This window comes from Diuraphis noxia, unplaced genomic scaffold, assembly GCF_037042655.1.
Source record: "Diuraphis noxia isolate RWA-SAM2 unplaced genomic scaffold, SU_Dnox_SAM2 contig0003, whole genome shotgun sequence".
Lineage (NCBI taxonomy): Eukaryota > Metazoa > Arthropoda > Insecta > Hemiptera > Aphididae > Diuraphis > Diuraphis noxia.
In genome coordinates, this window is record NW_028301713.1 from 22,046,887 (window position 1) to 22,069,207 (window position 22,321).

General features: G+C 27.8%; 1 protein-coding gene across 1 annotated transcript; it reads left to right on the forward strand.

Annotated features, from left to right (window-relative positions):
• The first annotated feature begins 17,374 nt into the window (after nucleotides 1-17,374).
• Nucleotides 17,375-17,911, forward strand: LOC149057040 (uncharacterized). Its single transcript, XM_089223272.1, has one exon. The coding sequence runs from the start codon at nucleotides 17,375-17,377 to the stop codon at nucleotides 17,909-17,911; it is 537 nt and encodes a 178-aa protein (XP_089079398.1).
• Nucleotides 17,912-22,321: the final 4,410 nt, after the last annotated feature.

A 22,321-nucleotide genomic window follows, 5' to 3' on the forward strand; every position in this document is an offset into this window, starting at 1 on the left:
TTGGGTAAACAATGAACAATTATAATATTAGATGCTTATATTTAATTAGTTGTATGTAAATCATTATTGTTCATATTATATTTGTATAATAACGCGCTCTTACTCAATTTTTATCTTTCTTGACGTGTGTAAAATATTAGAATAATATTATATTATACTACAATCTAACAATAATGACATAATGCCATAGTGGATAACAAATCACACATATATTATGTTATGTATGGAAATATGTTGTTTGATAAGTCAATACCGTTGATCAAATATGATGGCTGACTAGAATACCAGCGGAGAACTATATTGTGTTTGAATAATTTGATAAATCGCCTACATGACGTACTTGTTTGCAAACACGCCAACAAAAACATTGTCAATAAATATGTGCATACATTGACTGTTGGTATTTACAAAATATATATTGTAATTATTACCAGGCCTTATTTTTTAGTGAACCCCGATACAAAGTGTGTAATCCAAAATTGAAAGTGTGCACTACAGATTCGAGAAGTGTTTACCTACTAAATACTAATAAATAATACTACTTGCTAGATAGTAATAGGTAGTACAAAATACATTATACACATTTTTTAAAAATAATATTTTTTTAGTCCCCCATCGGTTCTGTATTATTTCATGGTACATTAAAAGATGTGTAGTACGAATTTTTGTAAAAAATAGGTGCTGATTATTACGAATGTCTAAAGTCTGTATTTTAACATGTTACGTATATTATGCATAAACAAATCAAAAAAAAAGCATTTACAAAATACTTGGTAAGTATAGTATAACCTAACCTTGTTTACTTACAAGTAAGCGACTATCTAGTATTTTTTAAATGTTTGTTTTGCAAGCACTATAAATCTGGTATTATTTTATATTTTAAGTTGGTCTCAAAAAGGTTTCTCTTTTTCTAGGTCTACACATATAAGTATATATTATTTATTGTTCATGCAAAATCATGAAATCAATTTATAAAATTATAGACAATGTATTTTGTTTCACGATGTTTGATATGGTTGATTAATAATTAAAGTTATACCTAATTGTCACAATAATAGTTTATGACTATATAATTTAAAATAAAGCAAATGCATTTGTAAAATTGTCCAACAATAGCTTTCTATGGGTTCGTGTTAATTATACGTCAACGTATTCTCTTGGTTAAAATGTTCAAAGTTCAAACTCAAACAAAGGCCCTCCAAAGACCAGTGTTTGCTTCACTACTTTTAAACTTGCGGGGACGGAAGATCCAATTAGAATTGTTGTACCCCTTGCTATATAAACTTAAATATCATTCAAATTGTGTTCTCTGTCCCGTTTAGTCAACATTTTATAATTTTAAATTTAAATGGTAGGTACTTGGACTAAGTACTTGAGACCATGTTGAACAAGAATAAAATATTTTATGTTTTCAAATAAACTTTTATAAATAATAATTTAATAATATTTAAAATGTCAAAAAGAAATCAGATTTTGTTATATCAGTTTACGCACGTCGTTCAAATAATTCTCATAAAAGAAAATATAACCTGTATTAGATTAGTTTTAAAACAAAATAAAATAGCAAAACACTAACGCAGAGTATCGTACTGTCAGTTTGATTTTACATCACATCACTCATTCACGGAACGATTTGTTCCCAAAATTAACGTCTGAATGGATAAATTTTAACTTTGGAAAAAAACAAGAAGACTTCATAAGTTAGGTTCATAGCTTATAGTGTAAATGTTTTTGTTTTTGATCGTGGTGGATAGTACTTATACCTGCTGTTAAAGTAAGCTGGTATTATAGTATATTTTATACAAGATAAAGCACTCCAACAACAAGCTATACCTACTAGTGTAGTCCAATTATATATTTCCACTTTATACCCATTGTAATATAATTTCCACTTTGTTGTCTTGTTAGTGTATAAGTGATTAAGATATCAAGCATATCGGAAATAAAACAAATAAAAATAAATTTAAGTACCTCGAGGCTACCAAATTGTACTACTGGCCACTGATTTTCAGATTATTCACTTATCCATACCAGATTTACCGATAGTAAATAATAAATATAGGAATCAAATAATAGTATTGTGTAGTGTGTTGTACATAACGACAGCTGGGATCCTCGAGCTCAAGTGAAGTGGAAACTATATCCCAAAATATCTAAAGACACGTTGGCATAATAATCGAAAATAATGTTTGAATCACTTCATAAATACTGCAGTGTACTTATTAACACTCCATCAATTCACAATCACTTTAAGACATTATGTCTACCGATATAGCTGTTAACCACTAGATGTTATAAAAAATAAAATTACTGACAAAAATCGACAAATTACAACGTAATAAGATTATCGCAGTACTTACCAACAAATTGTAATGGTTAGTACCTAACATTATATATCTAAGTCAAAAATTATATTTTATTTTACGAATTCACCACACGTTATAAACTCATTTTTTTCTAAGTTTAAGTGAACTGAATATCAACATCGTTGCTCGAAGAACGCATTCACGAACCTAAGTCTTTCATCCAACAAACACCCAGCGCTTGTGGAAAAAGTAAGTCGTCTCAACCTTTGACTAAAGTCGGTGGGCTGGTTCTTGGTGTAAAGTTATGGAAGGGTGGGGAGGAGAGTGAGAAAAGAAAAAGAGCAGTGGCGATGGAGGGTGGTCAGTCCTCCGCATCGGTATAGAAGAGAAATAACAATGCACTTACGCGAATCCATAATAAATTGTCGAAAAAGCGCCGTATAATAACATTATGCTAGGTAACAAAATAATTAATAACAATGTACTTAGATAACCGGTGTATGGTTTCCGGAGACACATTCGCAGGTATACTGACTTTCGTCTAATTTAAACTTACTGTTATGTAATTGTATAAAATTCGGCTGCATGGCACGTTTATGTTGTCGTGCACACAATTTTAGTGGATGGATGGAAAGCGCTAACGATAAAAAGAGCCGAAAGAGACAGAACTACATAAGAACGAGAGCAAGGGGCGAAGAGAGTGATGGTGATAGGGACGCGTGTATTCATTATTATTATATGTATATGTACAGGGTATGTATTATATGGATTAGGAGTGGGCCGACTGACAGATAGAACGAAAAAAGAAATGGATCGGAGGGTAAAAATGTAAATATTTCGGGAAATCGATTTTCCGTACACAGGCCGTCAGCCACAGCGAATAATATTATATACACCTTTTACTATTTCGTAATTCTCGATTCGTTCTATATAATGAAGACAACAATGATGAGTGATATTAATAAAAAATTATAATTTAATACAATACAAACTGTTTACGGCGGCTGGCGGTTGACGGGCTTGCTCGAATAACAATAATATTATTGTAATGCCCATTATTTTTTAGACATTATCATTTATTATTAGTATTAATACTTCACCACAAGCACAACAACGATGGTATTAAATCTGAACAAAAAATATATATATATCTTTCGTCATCGTTCTTCTGTCTTATTTTATATTTTAGGTGATTGATTGAGATTGTGTTTTTTATTAATTTGCATATTACTAACGGAAGAAGAAAAATCTAATTTACATGTCATCAACTTCAAAATATTTTATTGTCATCACTGGAGGAATACAATAAATACAATATTATATAATTACACAGGTCTAAATGTATAATCTTATTATACTTTAATACATTTTTTTTAGTACGACTTAATTTTTCAGTATTACACTGAATTTTCATGAACAAATTTTTGGACTACAATCAAAATCCTTATCTTCCGTGTTGTTAAATAATTTCTAGCGCTAAATTAATAGTACACCACATATCATCATTGCATTGCATTTCATAGACTGGCTAATAATTAATTTTGAATAAAATCGGAACTGGTTAAGTTGACGCCCCCCATCCCCCGTATTCTCCCGCCACTTATTATCAATATTGGAAAATACGAGAAGTAATTCGTTTTTTTATTATTTATTTTCTATAAAATTAGAAACTAGGTAGATATTTAAAAATAATAATAACTATATAACACAATAAATATAAAAGTATGAAAAATTATATTAAATATTTTATCTATAAATCCGTTTGATGAAAATACTGAGATATATCCGAATTTTGGCCACCTGCATAAGTTTATGTATTTTTAATTTTAACAATTATTTTATAATATTATCCATAGATAGAATATTTTAAAATTTAACAAAATTGTTCATACTTTTATGTTGTAATGATTATTATTATTAAACACCTAGTTCCTAGTAATTACCTAGTAGTAATTTTGGCCACCTACATTTTATAATATTATTCATAGATAAAATATTTTACATACATTTTCATACTTTTGTATTTATTGTGTTATAGTTATTATTATTTTTAAATATCTACCTAGTTTCTAATTTTATAGAAAATAAATAATAGAAAATACTAGCAATATAAGTGGCGAGCGTCAACTAATACCATAAAATCATTATATACTTATAATAAGACTTCATCTTTAAACTTAAGTATATAAATATATTATTACTTCTATAGCAATAATTGTATAATCTTACCTATTGTAATTTATATTTTACGTTATTTTAAATTTTAATAATCTAATAATTAAAAAAAAAAATTACATTTATTAAGACCTATATTGTGGCTATGTACAACTATATAAACATATTAGATATTCAGTACAAACGGTACTTAATAATATCATATTATATTAATATGTGATCATATTAAGTTTAAAAAGAATGATACGCGTTTAAGTACGTTTAATACTGATCCGTAAAATAAATTGCATTTTAAATTTTTAACGGTTCAGAAATTACATTATAATATTACGAGTATGTACTTGCAAGTAGTTGCAACATAGAATTTAATAGAGCCACAGTCTCTTTAACATTTGTTGTATTTCATATTGCATATTTTTTTATCACATTCTTTTTTTCAAGTACTGTTTGGGAATATGTAGACAAACTACGAACAATTTTGAAATTTAACCATAGTTACATCCTACAGTAGAAACTGATTAACTTGCCAAATAAATACCTTATAGTATCTAGTGTAAATAAATCTCGAGAACTTAAAACGTATGATCTTTAGAGTGATTAAAAATTCTAAAATTTAGAATTTAAAGAAATTAATTACCTATTAAAAGCAAATGTGGGGGTGAAAACGCTTAATTTAATCACTTTAATAAAATTCTACTGGAAATAATCGCAATTAAAGATACTACCTATAATTGTATTGCTGATGTATTATATTTTTTTGTAGAAATTAAACAGTCTATGGATTAATATACAAGTTTTTATAAATATCGTAATTTTCCGTTATTTTCAGTGTTGGTATAAATGTTCATTGTTCATATTATAGATAACTATAATTAATAGTTTTATATTATATATTTTTAATGCACAATTAAAATTATTAAAATTATTAGATTCTATTATTATTCTTTTTTTTTTCTCTAGAAGTAAATAGACTTTAAAAGGCAAGTGTTGTATATAATATCTATTATTATTTATAGATAGTAGCTACTCTATTTAAAGGTCATTCGATATTGTCAAAATTGTCAGTAAATGTAAAGGAAAACAACAGAGTTTTAAGAAAATATGTAAGCTGCAAATGTCATGGTCTTAACTCGATATGGGTTATTTTTCAGTCACCGGCAGAAAATAATATATGCACTTAAATCTTAAAAACTTCTCAAACACACGATATTCAGTAAACTTAGCATAATGCCATCGCTTTTCGAATGCTATAATTTATTATCGTTGAATTCAAATTTATGATAATAACTACCGGGGGGGGGGGGGGTGAATTTCAATTCAGAGTTTAATATTTTGGGTGCTTTAACCTTTATACTTATTTTATTTTGTAATTTTCTTTGTTTTTCTATTTTTAGGTTATTTTATCAATTATTTTATGCATAATAATATTAATGCATCGTACATGCTTTTAGTATAAATTAAGAAGAAATCCAAAAAAAAAATTATAAAGAAATATTATATTTTGTTTCTTTTACTACTGTTTAATGTTTAACAAATTTTGCGTGACTAAAATCGGTATTACGTTTTTGTATAGTTAACTGAGATAAACTATTGTTAAAAATGTTTAATGTTAAGCCACCGTTTAAAATATTTTTTTAACATGTTCAATGAATAGTTGACTTCCTAAACCTAACTTGGTAACCATGTGAATTACCAGTCGACAAAAATAAGTTCACTTAAATAATTTAAAATTTTGACTGGCGATGAGATTTTGAAATAAATTTTAGGCGATCAGGTAGTAGGTGCTGCTCAAGAAGCCAATATAATTGGTTAAAAAGTTATAATTTTAGTTTATTTTTAGAACTGGTTTTATTTTTTTGCCTAAATGAATTCGACGGTCGTCGATAACAATAACATACCATGTATTGTATTCTATATTTACTATATTATACAATAATTAATTAAATAACCTTATAAAATATTTTCCAAAGTATACAGCTAGAGTGTTCTAAAGAATATGGATCGATTGGAAAAATATAAAAATTTTTTATCACTTTTTGAATTTATTCTTAACCGTCATATTATCTACGAGTATGAAATTATTTCTACTGAATACCTACTGATTAATGATAAAACATTTGGGTGATTGTTTAATAATTGTATTGCATTTAAAACGCATTTAGAGCATTACTGGTTATTTTTCAAAGGATTTTTGACCAGGACGTTTAAATCTGAGTCTAATTTATCATAGAAATAGCAAATGATCATTATTCTGAGATTTGAAAAAATGTGCAAAGTGAAAAGAGTACATGTACATCAGGTCTTTACACCATTTCTAAATTTTTAACATTATATAATTATTGAAATAATAACCAATAATTGACCAACATATATACAGTGACTAATCGTATATTACAGGCATCCCGGCGGAGTTCCTTAGTCCTTACGAACATTGAAAAAAGGCTTATAGTACCTACTTGAATGGTTTTATATTTGATAAAATATCTAATTTTTATTTGTATTTCATATAGAACTACAAATAACGATTTTAATAAATATAATTCAAATATTCACTTGTGTTTATTTTAACTTGATATACTTGAAATATATAAAAATGGAAATTTTAAAGATTGTCGATAAGACACATAATAGTATTAATCGGAAGTGAAATGCATGAAGGTTTTTAAAATTTGATTAAATCGAATTAAGAGTATTTTTTAATATTTAAATAATTTAGTTATAAAAAACTATATATTCGGTATGCTAACTATAAATAATGTAATTCCTACAAGTATAAAATATTCAACACGTTATTGTCGTTATTCCATTTTCTGCTAAAAAATGAACAGGGTTGAGAACATTATTAACACTGAGAATAAAATAATGGTGATCTCAGTTTATTAAATTGTTCTATATAGTATATGGTACAGCTACTACAGCTAGGCGTAGCACACTTTGAAGAAATGCAAACCTGATCGGTCGTATTTCAATAATATTTATTTGTTGTAAAGAAACTTTATTTTCATGTTGTTAAGGATTTATTTATTTGTTTGTTTTATATCCAATATAATTTACGTAAAAAAAAAAAAAAAATAATAATAATTACATTTTCAATAAGTTTTATTATAAAAAAGCTTTGAATAAAACATTGATAAAGTTGAACTCTCCCTAATAAAAAACATTACTATTGTTCCATGGCCATTCACTGAGAACAACTGATAAAATACGGAAACGTATATAATGTAATGACAGTTCATTTTAGCTACTGTCGTGACCTCTTAAAAGCTCAATAATTTGTATACAAATACAATTCACAAAATTGTACATTCTACTTTAATATGTTCTCATTGTCCTGTAACATGAAAAAACCATTTTAATAACTTTTTTATGTGGAAAATAAAATTTTTTTACAAGAAAATTAGTTTTGTAACTTTATAATAACACAAATTTAAGACTACAATTACTGCTTAATAATGTGCTTATATTATTCTATTGGGGAATTCAAAATCAATTTATAATTTTAAAAGTCAAAAGAGTCCAAATAATCTTTATAGAATACCTACAAATATATTTTATTCAAATATAAAACATAAATTTGTCTTATTTTCGTTTACTATGAACATTGACTTATAATTGAAAAATACTAACAGTGGTTTAAAATTAATTAGTTCTAACATTAATTTCTACAAATTTTCCGTTGATAAATTTAAATAACTTTACATTTTCACTCAGATAGTCAGTTATATATATTATATATTTTAATTATTTTTCGTTGATTATTATTTATTATGAATATTGGAGTATATTTTTTTAACGTCGATTATTTTAAATTGAAAAATTCAACTTTTTTAAATTCTTTTGCAATAAAAGTTCGAAATCAAAGTCAAACAGGGTCTGTGAATCAATTTAATTTCAATCATTGTTCAGAAACGTTAATTTGTGTTATGCACTTGGTGTATATATCGTTGAATATTATATTTTTAATAATTATAAAAATTGTTTTCTCGAGTTATCATAATTTTCATGTTTATTATTTCAAGAAGAGCTAAAAATACATCCATTAATAAAATTGTATTAGTAGCCCAGTAATATAATAAATTAATAACATTATATTAAATTGAATAAAATTGACTGGACAAATAATAACGAATAACGAATTCGGATATTTCTATTGGGTTTCTGTGATTGTATTATATTATAACATTATTGCTGGTTTGGCATTATATTGTTGTGTTATTCAAAATGTTTGAATTAATAAATTATTATCGTTAACATTTTCTCTCGTGTATTTGTTTTGTTAGATTTCTATTTGTGAAACATTATTGTATGTTTATATTTCAATTCTGCTAGTTTAATATGATTTGACACCATAAATACTGACTTTATGAGTTATCATTGGCGCAATACAATTATTATTTTTGGGAGGGCTGAACAAATGTATGACAAATAGATCCGTAGGGTGGAGGGGAAGTCCCCACACACCACCTTATAAGCTTATACTTTTAAAGGCTTATACAATTTTTACGTCTTGCACAATTTTTTGGTCGCATTTTTTCGATTAATATTGGCATTATTCTTTTATATGTTATCATATTCTGGTCTTTCCAGAGAAAAGATACATGTGCTGTTACGGTACACATCCATTGATAAGTCTACCTATAACAAAATAAATTACAATTTAAAACAAGAAATTATAAACAATAATAATGTAACTAATATATATATATATATATATATATTAGTTAGCATTATTATAGTTTATATATATTTCTCACTAATCTCTATACAGTCTATACATAACTCCGGTTCACCGGTAGTAAACAATAAGTACAGTGGTCAGTGACGTAGCCAGAATTTTTCTTCGGAGGGGGCTGATAAATTTTTACACAGCGGTGGTTTGGTAATATTTTAACCTAACTAGGTCTACCTAGAGGTTCTTCCATGAATTTAACATGTAGAAAAAAATAGCAATGCATTTTCTTTTTATATTTTAAAAATACAATTTAAAACGTTTTAAATTTTCCCAAAATGTTTGAGAGGGGCTGCAGCCCCTTCAGACCTCTCACTGGTTTCGCCACTGAATAAGTATTTATTCCACTCGCACGATAACTTTTCCACAAAATCTCATCAGATGTCGCATAGGCAGGTACTTTTCATTAATTCTATTCAAATCGTTCGTAATGTGTCAACTACCTACATGTCATTCATCAATCTTCCGTACCCAAATCAAGAATTTTATCTTTACGGCTGTCGGCCGAGTGTGTCCTATATATCTATAGTTTCATTAATATTTAATTATTTTCCCGGAATTCTTAAATTATACATCTCTGTCTTGTTGCGTTCGGGTTTGTTTTATTTGGCTCATTTGAATGTCAATTTCTGAATTTCCGCAAGAGTTTTATCTTAACCCTTAACAAAAACATGTGTTTAGTACCTACAAATAAATATATATAATCGATAAAATCGATCGAACTATATCATACCATTGTTCTAACTCATAAATTATGTTTTAACGCCCAGCTAGTACGTGCATCCAAATAAATATGATGTATGTATTCGTTATGCATCTAATTATTTTTGGCTTAAACCAAATATGGCTACATCGTTATCATTCTATGTAATTTACCATTATCTTATAGGTACAGTACGCGCACACATGATAAGTCAAATTGCATTGTAATATGTATATTGTATATCATATCAAAACACAAACTGGCACACAACACACAACGGTCATCAGCTATAATCGATGTTTTATGTTTATCTATAAATAATATTATATTATAATGATTGATTATATAAAATACATTAATACCTATTTACAGTGTCAAATTAATCAATAAATGGCACTGTGGTTCTTTTTTAACGTATTATAATTATACATTATATATAATAATTATAACGATTATTTATTATTACAATATACAATTATTTACATTTAACGATTAAAACTTGTTCACGGCAATATACGATGAAAGCTTAAGCAGAAAAGTCTATTAGATTAATTTTTAATAGCATCAATCGGTTGTAAACAATAAGATAAGATACATTTCCCGGATCCAAATTCAAAAGATATAATTTGATTAAAATCGTACTTATATACCTATATATTTTATATGCAATACAAGTTTCTATTGAAATCATTCAGAATAATCAAGTTTAAGGCTTTGTTTGTGAAACAAAATTTGTTAATATATTTTGAATAGAAATTGCATTTACTATAATTTACTTAAAGAAGAAATATATTATAAGCTGTGCGGAACGATATACGTTATTATCAGGTACTTCATTTTTTATTTTATCTTAAACCAATATTTGATTGAATTATTATTTTTTTTTTTTTGCTAAACTGCTTAATTTTAACTTTTAAGTCTTCTACATACATCTTTAATTTGAAAAAAAACTATTTTCATTTAAATTTCCTATACTATACTCGCAATCTTAATTTTTTATTTTGAATAGATCCATTCAAAAAATTGCAATTATAATATTCGATAGAGCAAAAATTTTACCACATTACACAGTAGTTATATTTTTGAATACAAATCTTAAAATTACATTTTTTTTTTTAAAACGTAAAAAATACATAAAACATATAATATTGCATAGCCAGATTTGTAAATCAATGTAAAGTGAATCGAAATCTCATCTCAATTAAAATTGAATTTCTTGTGTAAAAAAATGTTAATGTTAAAGGCCAATAACCTTTGTTGTTGAGGCTCATTAAAAAAAAAAAATTGAATTTAGATATAGATATTAGATACAGTCATTTAATTAATCATTGTTGTTACCCAAAAATCCAATTGGCATGCAGTGGTTAAAATATGCAATAAATAACAAAATATGAAATTTCAATTTTAATCGTAGATTTAAGAAATGTGCGATAACTTTTTTAGATATTTATTAAGCTGATATTATTCTTGTATTTTAGTTTATTCACTTTTGAATTAATTATTTTTCAATTTAAATATAATTTATTTATTAATATCAAACTGTTATATTAGGTATACTTTTTTATATGACTATGTTGATAAAATATTTATATGCATAAAATGTACTTTTCTAATGATTTTCTCTGAAATTATATATAATCCAAGGGCGTCGAGAGGGGGGTGCAAGGGGGTGCAATTGCACTCCCCTGGCTATAAAAAAAAAATTGTATGGTATTGAAAAGATTTTTTTTGCATACCTAATTATCTATTAAAAACTTTGTATCCAACGAAAAAACAAAAATAACTTCATATCGCCATATAATTTCAAAAAATATTTCTACGTATTTAACTGAAATAATTTAAACATTATTTAGAAATCATTAATAAAAGTACCTACACTATGCACGATGTACCCCGCTGACAAAATTTCTGGCGGCGCCTATGGTATAATCTAATAATATTTCATTGTGTTATGTTTTATTGCTACGTTGCAATTTCAATTAATCTTTTAATATTTTGCTACGGTAGTGGCTTCGCTAATACTCCGCATTGCATCACAATAATTAATTTTTTAAATTGTTTTACCATCCACGTCTACGTCTATCTTCAAACAAAATATTTAATCAAATTTGTTTCTATATATCCCTTTAAAAAAAAGTAATTCGTAATATTACTCTGATAGATTATATATTTTCTTCATATTGTTGACTTTTCTGCATATATATTAGATTTACCATATTATACAAATTCACATCAAAAACTTTTCCAAATTTTTATAGATATGCAGCTAAAATGTTCAATATAAATATCATCATAAATACAACATAATATAATTTTTAAAACTTTTTCACTACACCCACGTCAATAATATTTATAGTAAAATAATAACGACTAAGATTATAAGAATTTAAAATTATTTGAAATTATTCAAAATAATAACATCCAAACTAACAAAAAGTCATTATTTATTGATTAAAACTGTAAGAGTGATAAAAATATATTATTATCCTTCATTTTCCTACTCAAAAATTAATATATTTCTCTCAGTGGACCATTAATTACGAATAATTAAGTGCGAATATAACAATCACTTCATATATAATAATTCTTCAATCTATTACATGGACCTATCAAAGTAAAAATAATCATTTATAGTTTACCTTATTATCAATAAGATTAATATTACAAACTAAACAACAAAATATTTTTCTCTGTATTGTAATGTATTTGTATTTTACAAATTGTTTTAAAATTTTAATTTACTTTCTGAAAGTCAGTGGGTTAAATAGTAAATAATTTTAATTGTAGTTTGATAATTAAAAAGAAAATGTATTGAATTTAAAAACGAATAAATATACTATTTTAATAATATGATATATTAATGTTTAAAGTTTAAGTATAAGTTTCATACACATAATGATACTTTTAAAGTATTTAGATTAATTTCTAGTTTTATTGCTTATCTATATATTACACTAACATGCATACATCGTTCTAGTCGTTCTTCTGTAAGTCGGTAATGACTCAAAAGTTACCTAATAACAATGCCTCAATGATAAAGTATAATAAAAATCTTATATACTAATACTAGGTGTACCTATAATTAGACTTTACCTATCGCTTAATTAATAATAAAATAAATTATTATAAATTCAATTTAGCTATGTGTAATACACCATAAAATATTCTTATTAATATTAACTGACTGACCTTCTCCGTTTAGAATCGTTTTTCGTTTAAAATAATTTATGATTAAATTCAATACACATCCATTATAGTGATTTGGTATGCTTGAGAGTGGTGCCCAATTGCACTCTTTTATATCTACATATTTTTTATTATTTTTAAATTTAGCCTCGTATGAAACACACATTATTTGAAAAATTTACCACAGCTACATAAGTTATAAAATATTAATTAAGTTCAACTAAAAAACGATAAAATAGTTCAAAGAATTCGTAAATTATATATAATACCTATAACATTTTAAAAACATGACTATAATAATATGAATAGTAATAACAATAAACAATAATAATTCCGTAATTTAAATAAAATGAAAATAATCCAAAATTTCTATTACCTAATATATAATTTTTTTGTTCGCTAAACATAACATTTTATACATTACTTATACTATATTAACTATTAAGGCATACTTATAATATATGTATGTAATAATATACGATATCATGTAAAATATTGTACCTACACGGCTATACGTCTGTATATGACTGCTTACGTTTATATATTAAAGTTTATATGTGCAAATACACGATTAGGTACTATAGATACAATAAATAACAGTTACTGCAACTGCTAACCCACACTGTGACATTAGGTATGTTAAATAAGTAGATGACTAGCATTACATTATGACGAATTTATCTATATTTAATAAAAATACATAATAACAATATAATTACTTTAAAATTTCAGTTTTATTAGGTACTATTGAATATTACTAAATATTACTTTCATGGGTGTTTCGGTAAATGAGATATTCACGATTATGTCATTAAATAAAATATGTGTTATGTGATTTAATATCTCAATAATCTCAATCTTTAGGGAAAGGCGCCGGTCATAATAATATTTGTTCATATAATTTCATGAGTCCCGAATACACCGATCGCCACAGTTATCAAAATGCACAAACACAAAAAATAAACTTTGCGACCAATTTTTTTTTCTTTGAACCAAACATTTTTTTCACATCAATTTTCGTTTCGTTTCAACATCAGATTCTCACATCACTGCAGCTGGATGATATTTTCTTTGATTTTGATTCATTGACGCACGAATGACATGTTTTTATATTTTCGGTGTGCTTGGTTTTTACTTATGATGGTGAACCAAAATGTATATTTCTTGTTATATATTATTGTATCTAAAGAAATATATTTTCAACCATCAAATGATAAATAAACACTGATTAAAAATTCCCAGTAACAAATAATATGTAAATTTGCATTTTATTTTTTATTTTGCAATAATATGCCTATATATAACGATATTTTGTAACGGAGTAACGGACAGATGTCCATCATCATTTCTGTTGTATTGTTTAATAAAACGTGCATTTTGTATTCAATTAATAACTCAAAGTCTCAAAATTACGAAATTATTTTTCATTTCTCATAGCACAATGTGAAATAATTTACTGTACCGTATTTTCGTTAATATCTTTCAAGATGACGCACTTTGAGCACATTATTTATTAACATGCCGCTTGAGAATCGTGTTTAAATTAATTATTACATGCTTTAAATTTGATTTTATCGAAAGTAGGTATTTGTCTGGCCAGAAATTTCAATTAAAAAATTATGATCTGAGAGTCCCAAGTGTTTTCTATAATATAATATATATAATGTTAAATTTGCACGTCCACGGATACTTATTAAAAATTAAACAGCTAATAAACGTCTCACACCATAGCTACAAAATTCCATTTTTATTTGTAATTCTTTAATTTTACATCTTCGTGACGTCGACGTTTACTTAAAGTATGTTTTTTAATTTTTTTGGTTATTCAATGCGTTCTCTTTTCTCTTTTATGTCTGCACTAAAGTACATGGGCTGTATGATAATGTTCATGTTTTCGTGTAAAACGATTTTTCACCTCCCTGCAGGCTTGGGGGAAAAACTTATAAGAGCCACGCTACGCAATAATGTTCAAGAGTTTTTATGAACATTTTTTTATATTTCATAAACATCTTTTAATATATCGAGGATTAACAAAAACGCACAGACTTCAATAAATTAATATGAAAAGACTAACGCTTGATCAGCCATATCTCTCCGATCGCTGAGCAGTTTACCACTTAGTGGACTGCTTAATTTATAATAGCATTTTCCAAGGCTATAAACACTTAAGATTTGAGACACAATTATTTCTAGTGTATACATTATAATGACGTTATCCGAGACTAACCTGTACGTGCTTTTTGTACAATTTGTCAGTGACGATCGTCTGTTGCTCAAAATGGCCGCGAAAACAACAATAAAAAAGCATCTTAATATACGTTTTTGAAATTTAAAAAAAAGACGTGATAAAAAGATGTTTTTTTCGTCATAATTATCAACAACAAAAAAACCCCATCAAAATGAATTGTAACATCCAAAGTGTGACGACTTGTAAGTTGAGAAGTTTTCTTTTTTAAATGGCCCAACAGCTTAGTACACAGAAACATTACAAAAAAAGGATATTAAGTGTTGACAGAACACTCATTCAATCATCCAAGTTTTGTGCAGAAACTAGCTGTTGTGGGATGTTGACAATAGATGATACGTTTGTCAACAAAAGAAAAAAGAAATCTGTTCATTTTAAATTTCGTAACCATTTTATAAATTGTTTCACGAACGTTTGATCCTCGTGTATAAAACACGTACACATCATAATAGTACAGTAGGTTATTTGGAATATTTATTGCCAATTCTAATAGAAATTTACTCGATCTGAAGAATACTATGCTCACGCTGAGAGACTTGTCAATCCGAATTGAAAATTCTGTATGGGTACATGGGTGTTAATAAAATTATTGTGACTGATCATATAATATACAATTAAAAATATTTGAGTAAATCATTGATTTTTTTTTCGCGATTTTCACATGGACTCCATATATATATATATATGTATGTATGATTCTAATAAAATATTGTAAGATATTATTAGATAACGAAAAAATATCCTGGCATCAGGACTTCAGCCAGTAGCGGCAGTAGCTATATCCTAATCCTAATTGTCTCGATATAATATATGGGTATGCAATATGCATCAGTCATTGTGATTCATCCATTTCAATGATTTACTCAAATATTTTTAATTGTATATTATATGGAGTCCATGTGAAAATCGCGAAAGTCAAAATCGCGAAAAACAAACAGCGAAAATAAAAATCGCGAAAGGTTTTAACAGCGAAAACAATAATAGCGACAAGTATGAAATTATTTTCGTTAGTGGGTATACCTTTATAATAATAGTAATATAGATAATCAATAATGTAATTTTGTAATCTTGCGTTTTGGATCACGTAATAAAGATAAGCCGAAGTTAAACCTAAAAACTGTCAAGCTTTGTCATAGTAAATAATAATAATAATGATACCAATAGATAATCAATGTCATTTTGTACTTTGTACAAATCATCAGTCACACCAGTCCGCATTTCGTCCGTTCGCCGTTGCCATATTCGTACAGTATTATTCACTCGTAACAATTTCGCAATGAAGTTTATAAAAAGTCAAAAAAACAAAAATTTACTTAAATATAATGGTTACTTATATAGGTTAGACAAAAAATATAAAAATACCGTGTATTGGAGATGTACTGAAGAACTATGTAAATCGCGCCTTAATTTAAGAAACGACGAAATTGTAAAAGGACCTAGTGAACATAACCATACTATTTCAAATTTAGAATTTGAAATACGTGTTTGTATAGACGAAATGAAAACTCGAGCTCTGTCATCTCAAGATAATCCACATCAGATCGTTTCAGAAGCCTCAACATTGTGTTCACAAGCCGTTCACGGAGCTCTCCCTCCAGTAAGTTATATTAAACGCACTTTGTGTCGCATACGACAAATTAATAGTTCTGCTCCGTCTAACCCATTTACTATCACAGATATAACAATACCCGATAAATATTCCCAAACTATTGATGGTCGTACATTTTTAATTAATGACATTGAACCAGTTGAAAGTCGGATTTTAGTGTTTGCTACGAAAGAAAATTTAGATTTACTGTCTAAATCTGATCATTGGTTTGCAGATGGAACTTTTAAGTCTTGTCCTCCATTATTTACACAAGTATACACAATACATGTTATAAAGCATAATTTGGTAAAAAACAATAATGACTGATTTTGAACAAAGCTCATTAAACGCATTTAAAATACAATTTCCAAATACTGAACAAAACGGCTGTTTTTTTCATCAAACACAATGTGTTTGGCGAAAAATCCAAACTATCTCTGGAATGGTAGACAAGTATAAAGCAGACTCAGAGTTTTCATTGCAAGTCCGTTACTTGTCTGCCTTGGCTTTTGTTCCGGAAAATGACGTAATTGACGCATTTGAAACATTGTGTGAAAGTACGTATTACACTAATAATGAAGACGTGTTAGAACCACTTATTTCCTATTTTGAGGATACATGGATTGGTCGTCCAAATAGACGTAGAAGGAGAAATCCCAGATTCCCTATTTCACTGTGGAACTGCTTTAGGTCTACTATATCTGGTTTACCAAGAACAAATAATTATGTTGAAGGATGGCATAGAGGCTTTAATAACTTATTGAGTTCATGTCATCCAACAATATGGAAATTTATTGAAGCAATTCAAAAGGAACAAAGCCTAAATGAAATGAAAATAAATCAGAACATAGCGGGTACTGTTGAACCATCCAGAAAACGCAAAAGGGATACACTTAAAGAATTAGTTAATGACTACGACAATAGAGACAGACTAGAATACCTAAGGGGTGTTGCCTATAATTTAAAGTATCAAATTTAATAATTATTTATTGTATTTCTTATTATTTATTTATTCAATTTTTCAAATATTTTAAATTCATATACTTACACATTATAATTTTAGGAAAAATATCAAATTTAAATTGTATTTTTTTATAGTATTTTGACGTATTGTAAGGTTTTTGTGAAAAATATATTTAAAAGAATATTTTAATTTTCGCTATTATTGTTTTCGCTGTTAAAACCGTTCGCGATTTTTATTTTCGCTGTTTTTTTTCGCGATTTTGACTTTCGCGATTATTTTTTCGCGATTTTAACTGACACCCATATATATGTATAGCAAAAACACAAAGGTTGAGAGTACATTTTGTACGATAATAAAGAAATAATAACTTACATTTAATTGTTTATTTCTGTTTTTTATTTATCCTTCAAAGTGTAGCCTTATTTATATATTATTTTGATACACGAGGTGTCCCATGAGCATGTATATCCCATTTAAAATTATATCAGCGTAATAGAATATTTATTATCCCATTTTTTTTACATTTATTACTTTTATTCCTCTGGGTACCTAGTATATAACGAATATAAATATATATATAATGTATACAAAATAATTTTTATTGGTTCACGACTTTAAATAAAATAAAATATAGATAGGTACATAAACATTTTATGTAGACATTAAAGTTCTACAACTGAAAAATATATAATATTCAATATAATTTAATTTTTTTCCATTACAATTGTTTATGGGTTGTTTATACTGTTTATAGGAAGATTATATTACACAATACACATTATATAATATTATGTTCTTAATGTTTATATAGTAGACATAGCCACATAATAGGTAATATTATATAACTAATAATAATTGATTAATTGTTTAGTGATATCTAATTCATATTTCATAAAATTACATATTTTCAACTTAATTCTTAAATACTTAGTCAGTATGCAAATTGTCAATATATATTGACCATCGGCTGAAATCTCAACAAGAAAAAAATTTAATTAACATAATTTTTTTTTGTTTTTAGTCAAGTATTTCTGTTACACCTTGTATACCAGGTACTTGAGTAATTATTTACTTTAATTTATTTTAGGTATCTATCATTCATTAAATAAGACGCACGTGCATAATAAGTATATTCCTACCCTATAAATTGTGATAATCTACTGTCATTCGTGTCGAGTTCACATTAGACATCTTTCTATAAGTGAAAATAATATTATAGGCGTCCGCCGTACAGTTAATAATTTACATGATGAGCCTACAAGATAAAACTGTTTACATACCTATAATAAATCATTTTAAAAATTAAGAAATATCAAACGTAGATATAACTCTATAGATTAATACAAAACGATGAATAATATTAATAATTATTATTAACTACCCTAAAATAATAATTATCACTAATCTTTAAAATTAAAATTGGAATTTAATGACGATGTTATACCTGCATGCTGTAAAACAACATGCTTTCGAATAAATTGTTTATAATTGGACTGTAAATGTTAAACTAGTTTGATGAATTTATTTTAAGAATTTTCGTAAAATATGCTAATATTACATAATATTTCATATTGATATTTTAATCTTTCACTATTTATAAATGGATTTTTACTGTAAATACGTACGCACGCGAATACATTCCTAAAAGGCCTCCTCTCCGTCACATCAGTGATCACGTGACACTCAAGACATCCAATTTACAATGTATGAATATTACTGTTTCATAAGCATTACGTGTTCATTTAGCTTTTGAATTAATATTTTTATTTTTAATTACAGAATAAGTATACTACATTGTTGACTTATTAATTAATTAACTGTTGTGTGCAAAAGTGAAATAGATAATATTCATATAGGTACTAATTGATATTTTCAAATTATTCTTATTGTTAGAATAATTCTTTAACGAATATGTAGATTTATAAGAAAAATTAAACTAAGTATTTATGTGTCTAATACTTATAGTTTATAATTAGGCATTCTTTTTTACGTCACTTTGGTGATTTAGTTAATGCAGTGTGGCAATATTTTACTCAAAATTAAAGTTCTAAATTATGTAATAAAAAAAACATATTTTGACAAATTATGGGAAAAAGTCATGTTAAAAAATTACAATCTAGATCTGAATAAGAATAATATTACGAGGTTGTGTAAGCGAGTTTAGAACTCTACTTCTAAAACATGAACTCCGGTTTTTTATGAATTATCTACCTATAGTTATAGTAGATAATAAATTGTTGTTTTTATACATTTTTAGTTTATAAAATTTAATTTAACTTTTTGTTAAATTAAGTTTCCCTGACGTATGTCACCTAAGCTTATTGTTGAATAAATTAATGTTTAATTAATTACCTTCCCTTATTTTTTTTTTTAACTGATGACCTAATAAGCCTTTTGATCAAATAGTCATTATGCGGAATTTAAGTTTAATAATTACACACATTTTATTACAATTAATATATATAATAATGAAAAGATTTATATTTTTGGCTCTGAAAAAAATCGGCATTAAATCTAAGTCGTTTCACTAACAATTATATAATATAATACATTGTTTACTGTTTCAGTACGACTATACTATAAAATATTATAATGTTAACAATATACCATATGAATAAAGATAAATAAAGGAAACACGTAGTCATGTATAGTCATGTATACACTCCAGAATGGATAAAAAAAGTCCTCCAAGTTGGGGCTAGACACACTCGTGAGCAATCCGTCATTCAACCGCGGGTGTACGCGAATAAACAAAGAATAATACTGTGGTTCACATCGTAATCCTATTCTACTGCAATAGTTATCATCATACTTATATGTATCTAATTATCATAATGTAAAAAAACACCACCATCTGTCTTCGAGAAAATGTCATAAATATGTTTAAGACACCTTACATTGTTAAACATAGTAACAAAATTGACTGTGTAGCATTACAGTTTCACCACGGTTCAATAGGTATACTTACTTGGATTTTCCAAGCCCATACAATAATGCAATATACACGCACATTATACGTATAATACATTTTAAATTATTAGCGCCGTAGAGATTATGATGATGTCAGTTGTCATTATAATATTTCTAGCAAGAGTCTGTAAATAATGCAGGCGACTGCAATATATGCATCTCACTTTTACGAGCCACCCCTCACGTCGTAATTCGATGATGTTACTACCAGAAACCGAGCTGTGTTTAGAGCCGAAAGTTACACCGAGCCTCGTTCACTTCTCACTGTACCACCACTAACCTATATATACATCCTAACCTATCAAATATTTTATACTCATGACTGCCACTGTGAAAACGAAGCTCGAAATGAAGCTTATCGAAACTGTGACGTTAGGTAAGACTTGTATAAGAGTATACCTATTTTATAGTTATTAGTCGACAGTCGTAAGTTATTACAATATGAGTGTTGGTTTGTAGGTACAAACCGAGAAAGAATTTGGTCAAAATAATAACCCGCTGTTCGACGATTTATTGTAAGACTCGGTTATAAATATGTTTCTATTATGCTTTAATAGGTATAAAGTAAACTAATAATCTACTATTTTCGTATATGACTTTTCTATATACTCAGAAGTCGAGGGGGTTCAACAATTTTTAGGGACGCAATTGATTATTATCTCGTTCTTTGAGTCTTAACATTTCATCTGCCCAGTAATAAAATAATATAAAGTGTGGTGGGTTGTGGGAGTTGTGTGTACCTAGACAATTTCTATGATTGGCCAGCAATTTGGCTCACTTGAATTCAAAATCTAAAATGTCTAATGGCGCAGTATGCTATCGAGAGAGATAACACCCTACGGGTTATTTGAAGGTAACAGGTTAGGTCTGCACCCCCTACCCACGGGAATTTTAAACCTGGTTGCACCCACATGTTTGTCGTTTGTCCGTACCCACTGACCACTATACCCATATTATAATAATATCTAAATAATTATACTGATTATTACATCATAAATTCGTCGGGTCGACCGCTGTAAACTGCACGCTGCACTGCGGCCACCGACCGGTGTTGTGCACGAAGGTAAAAAAAAAAAAAAAAAACGGTCTGCCTGCTAGGACGGTTTTCCGGCGGTGGAGACTGATATCGAAATAAAAATGAACGTTTTTTTATTATAATAAAAATAAAAAAACTCCTGCGGAACGTCAATCGCTCGCGCTTCATTAGGCCCTCGGTGGGGTCGTCGTCGCGCGCGCCTCTTCGGAGAACGCCGCCGCCGCCTGACACCCACCGCCGACGCCGGCAGCCACACAACACCCGGTCGTCTACCCACAAAAGTCGGGACGGCGCTTGCGTTGGTGGTCCACCGGGCCCAGTCTCCGGGGGGCTGCCCGCGCCCGGTCGATACGCGCACTCCCGGTCGGCGGCGGTGGTGGGTTACGCTCGCACACCGACGCACGGTGACTGTGCGCCGC

Bases quoted from the DNA above. Each gene is read 5' to 3' on its own strand.
- LOC149057040 (XM_089223272.1), top strand. From the start codon at position 17,375: ATGGTAGACAAGTATAAAGCAGACTCAGAGTTTTCATTGCAAGTCCGT.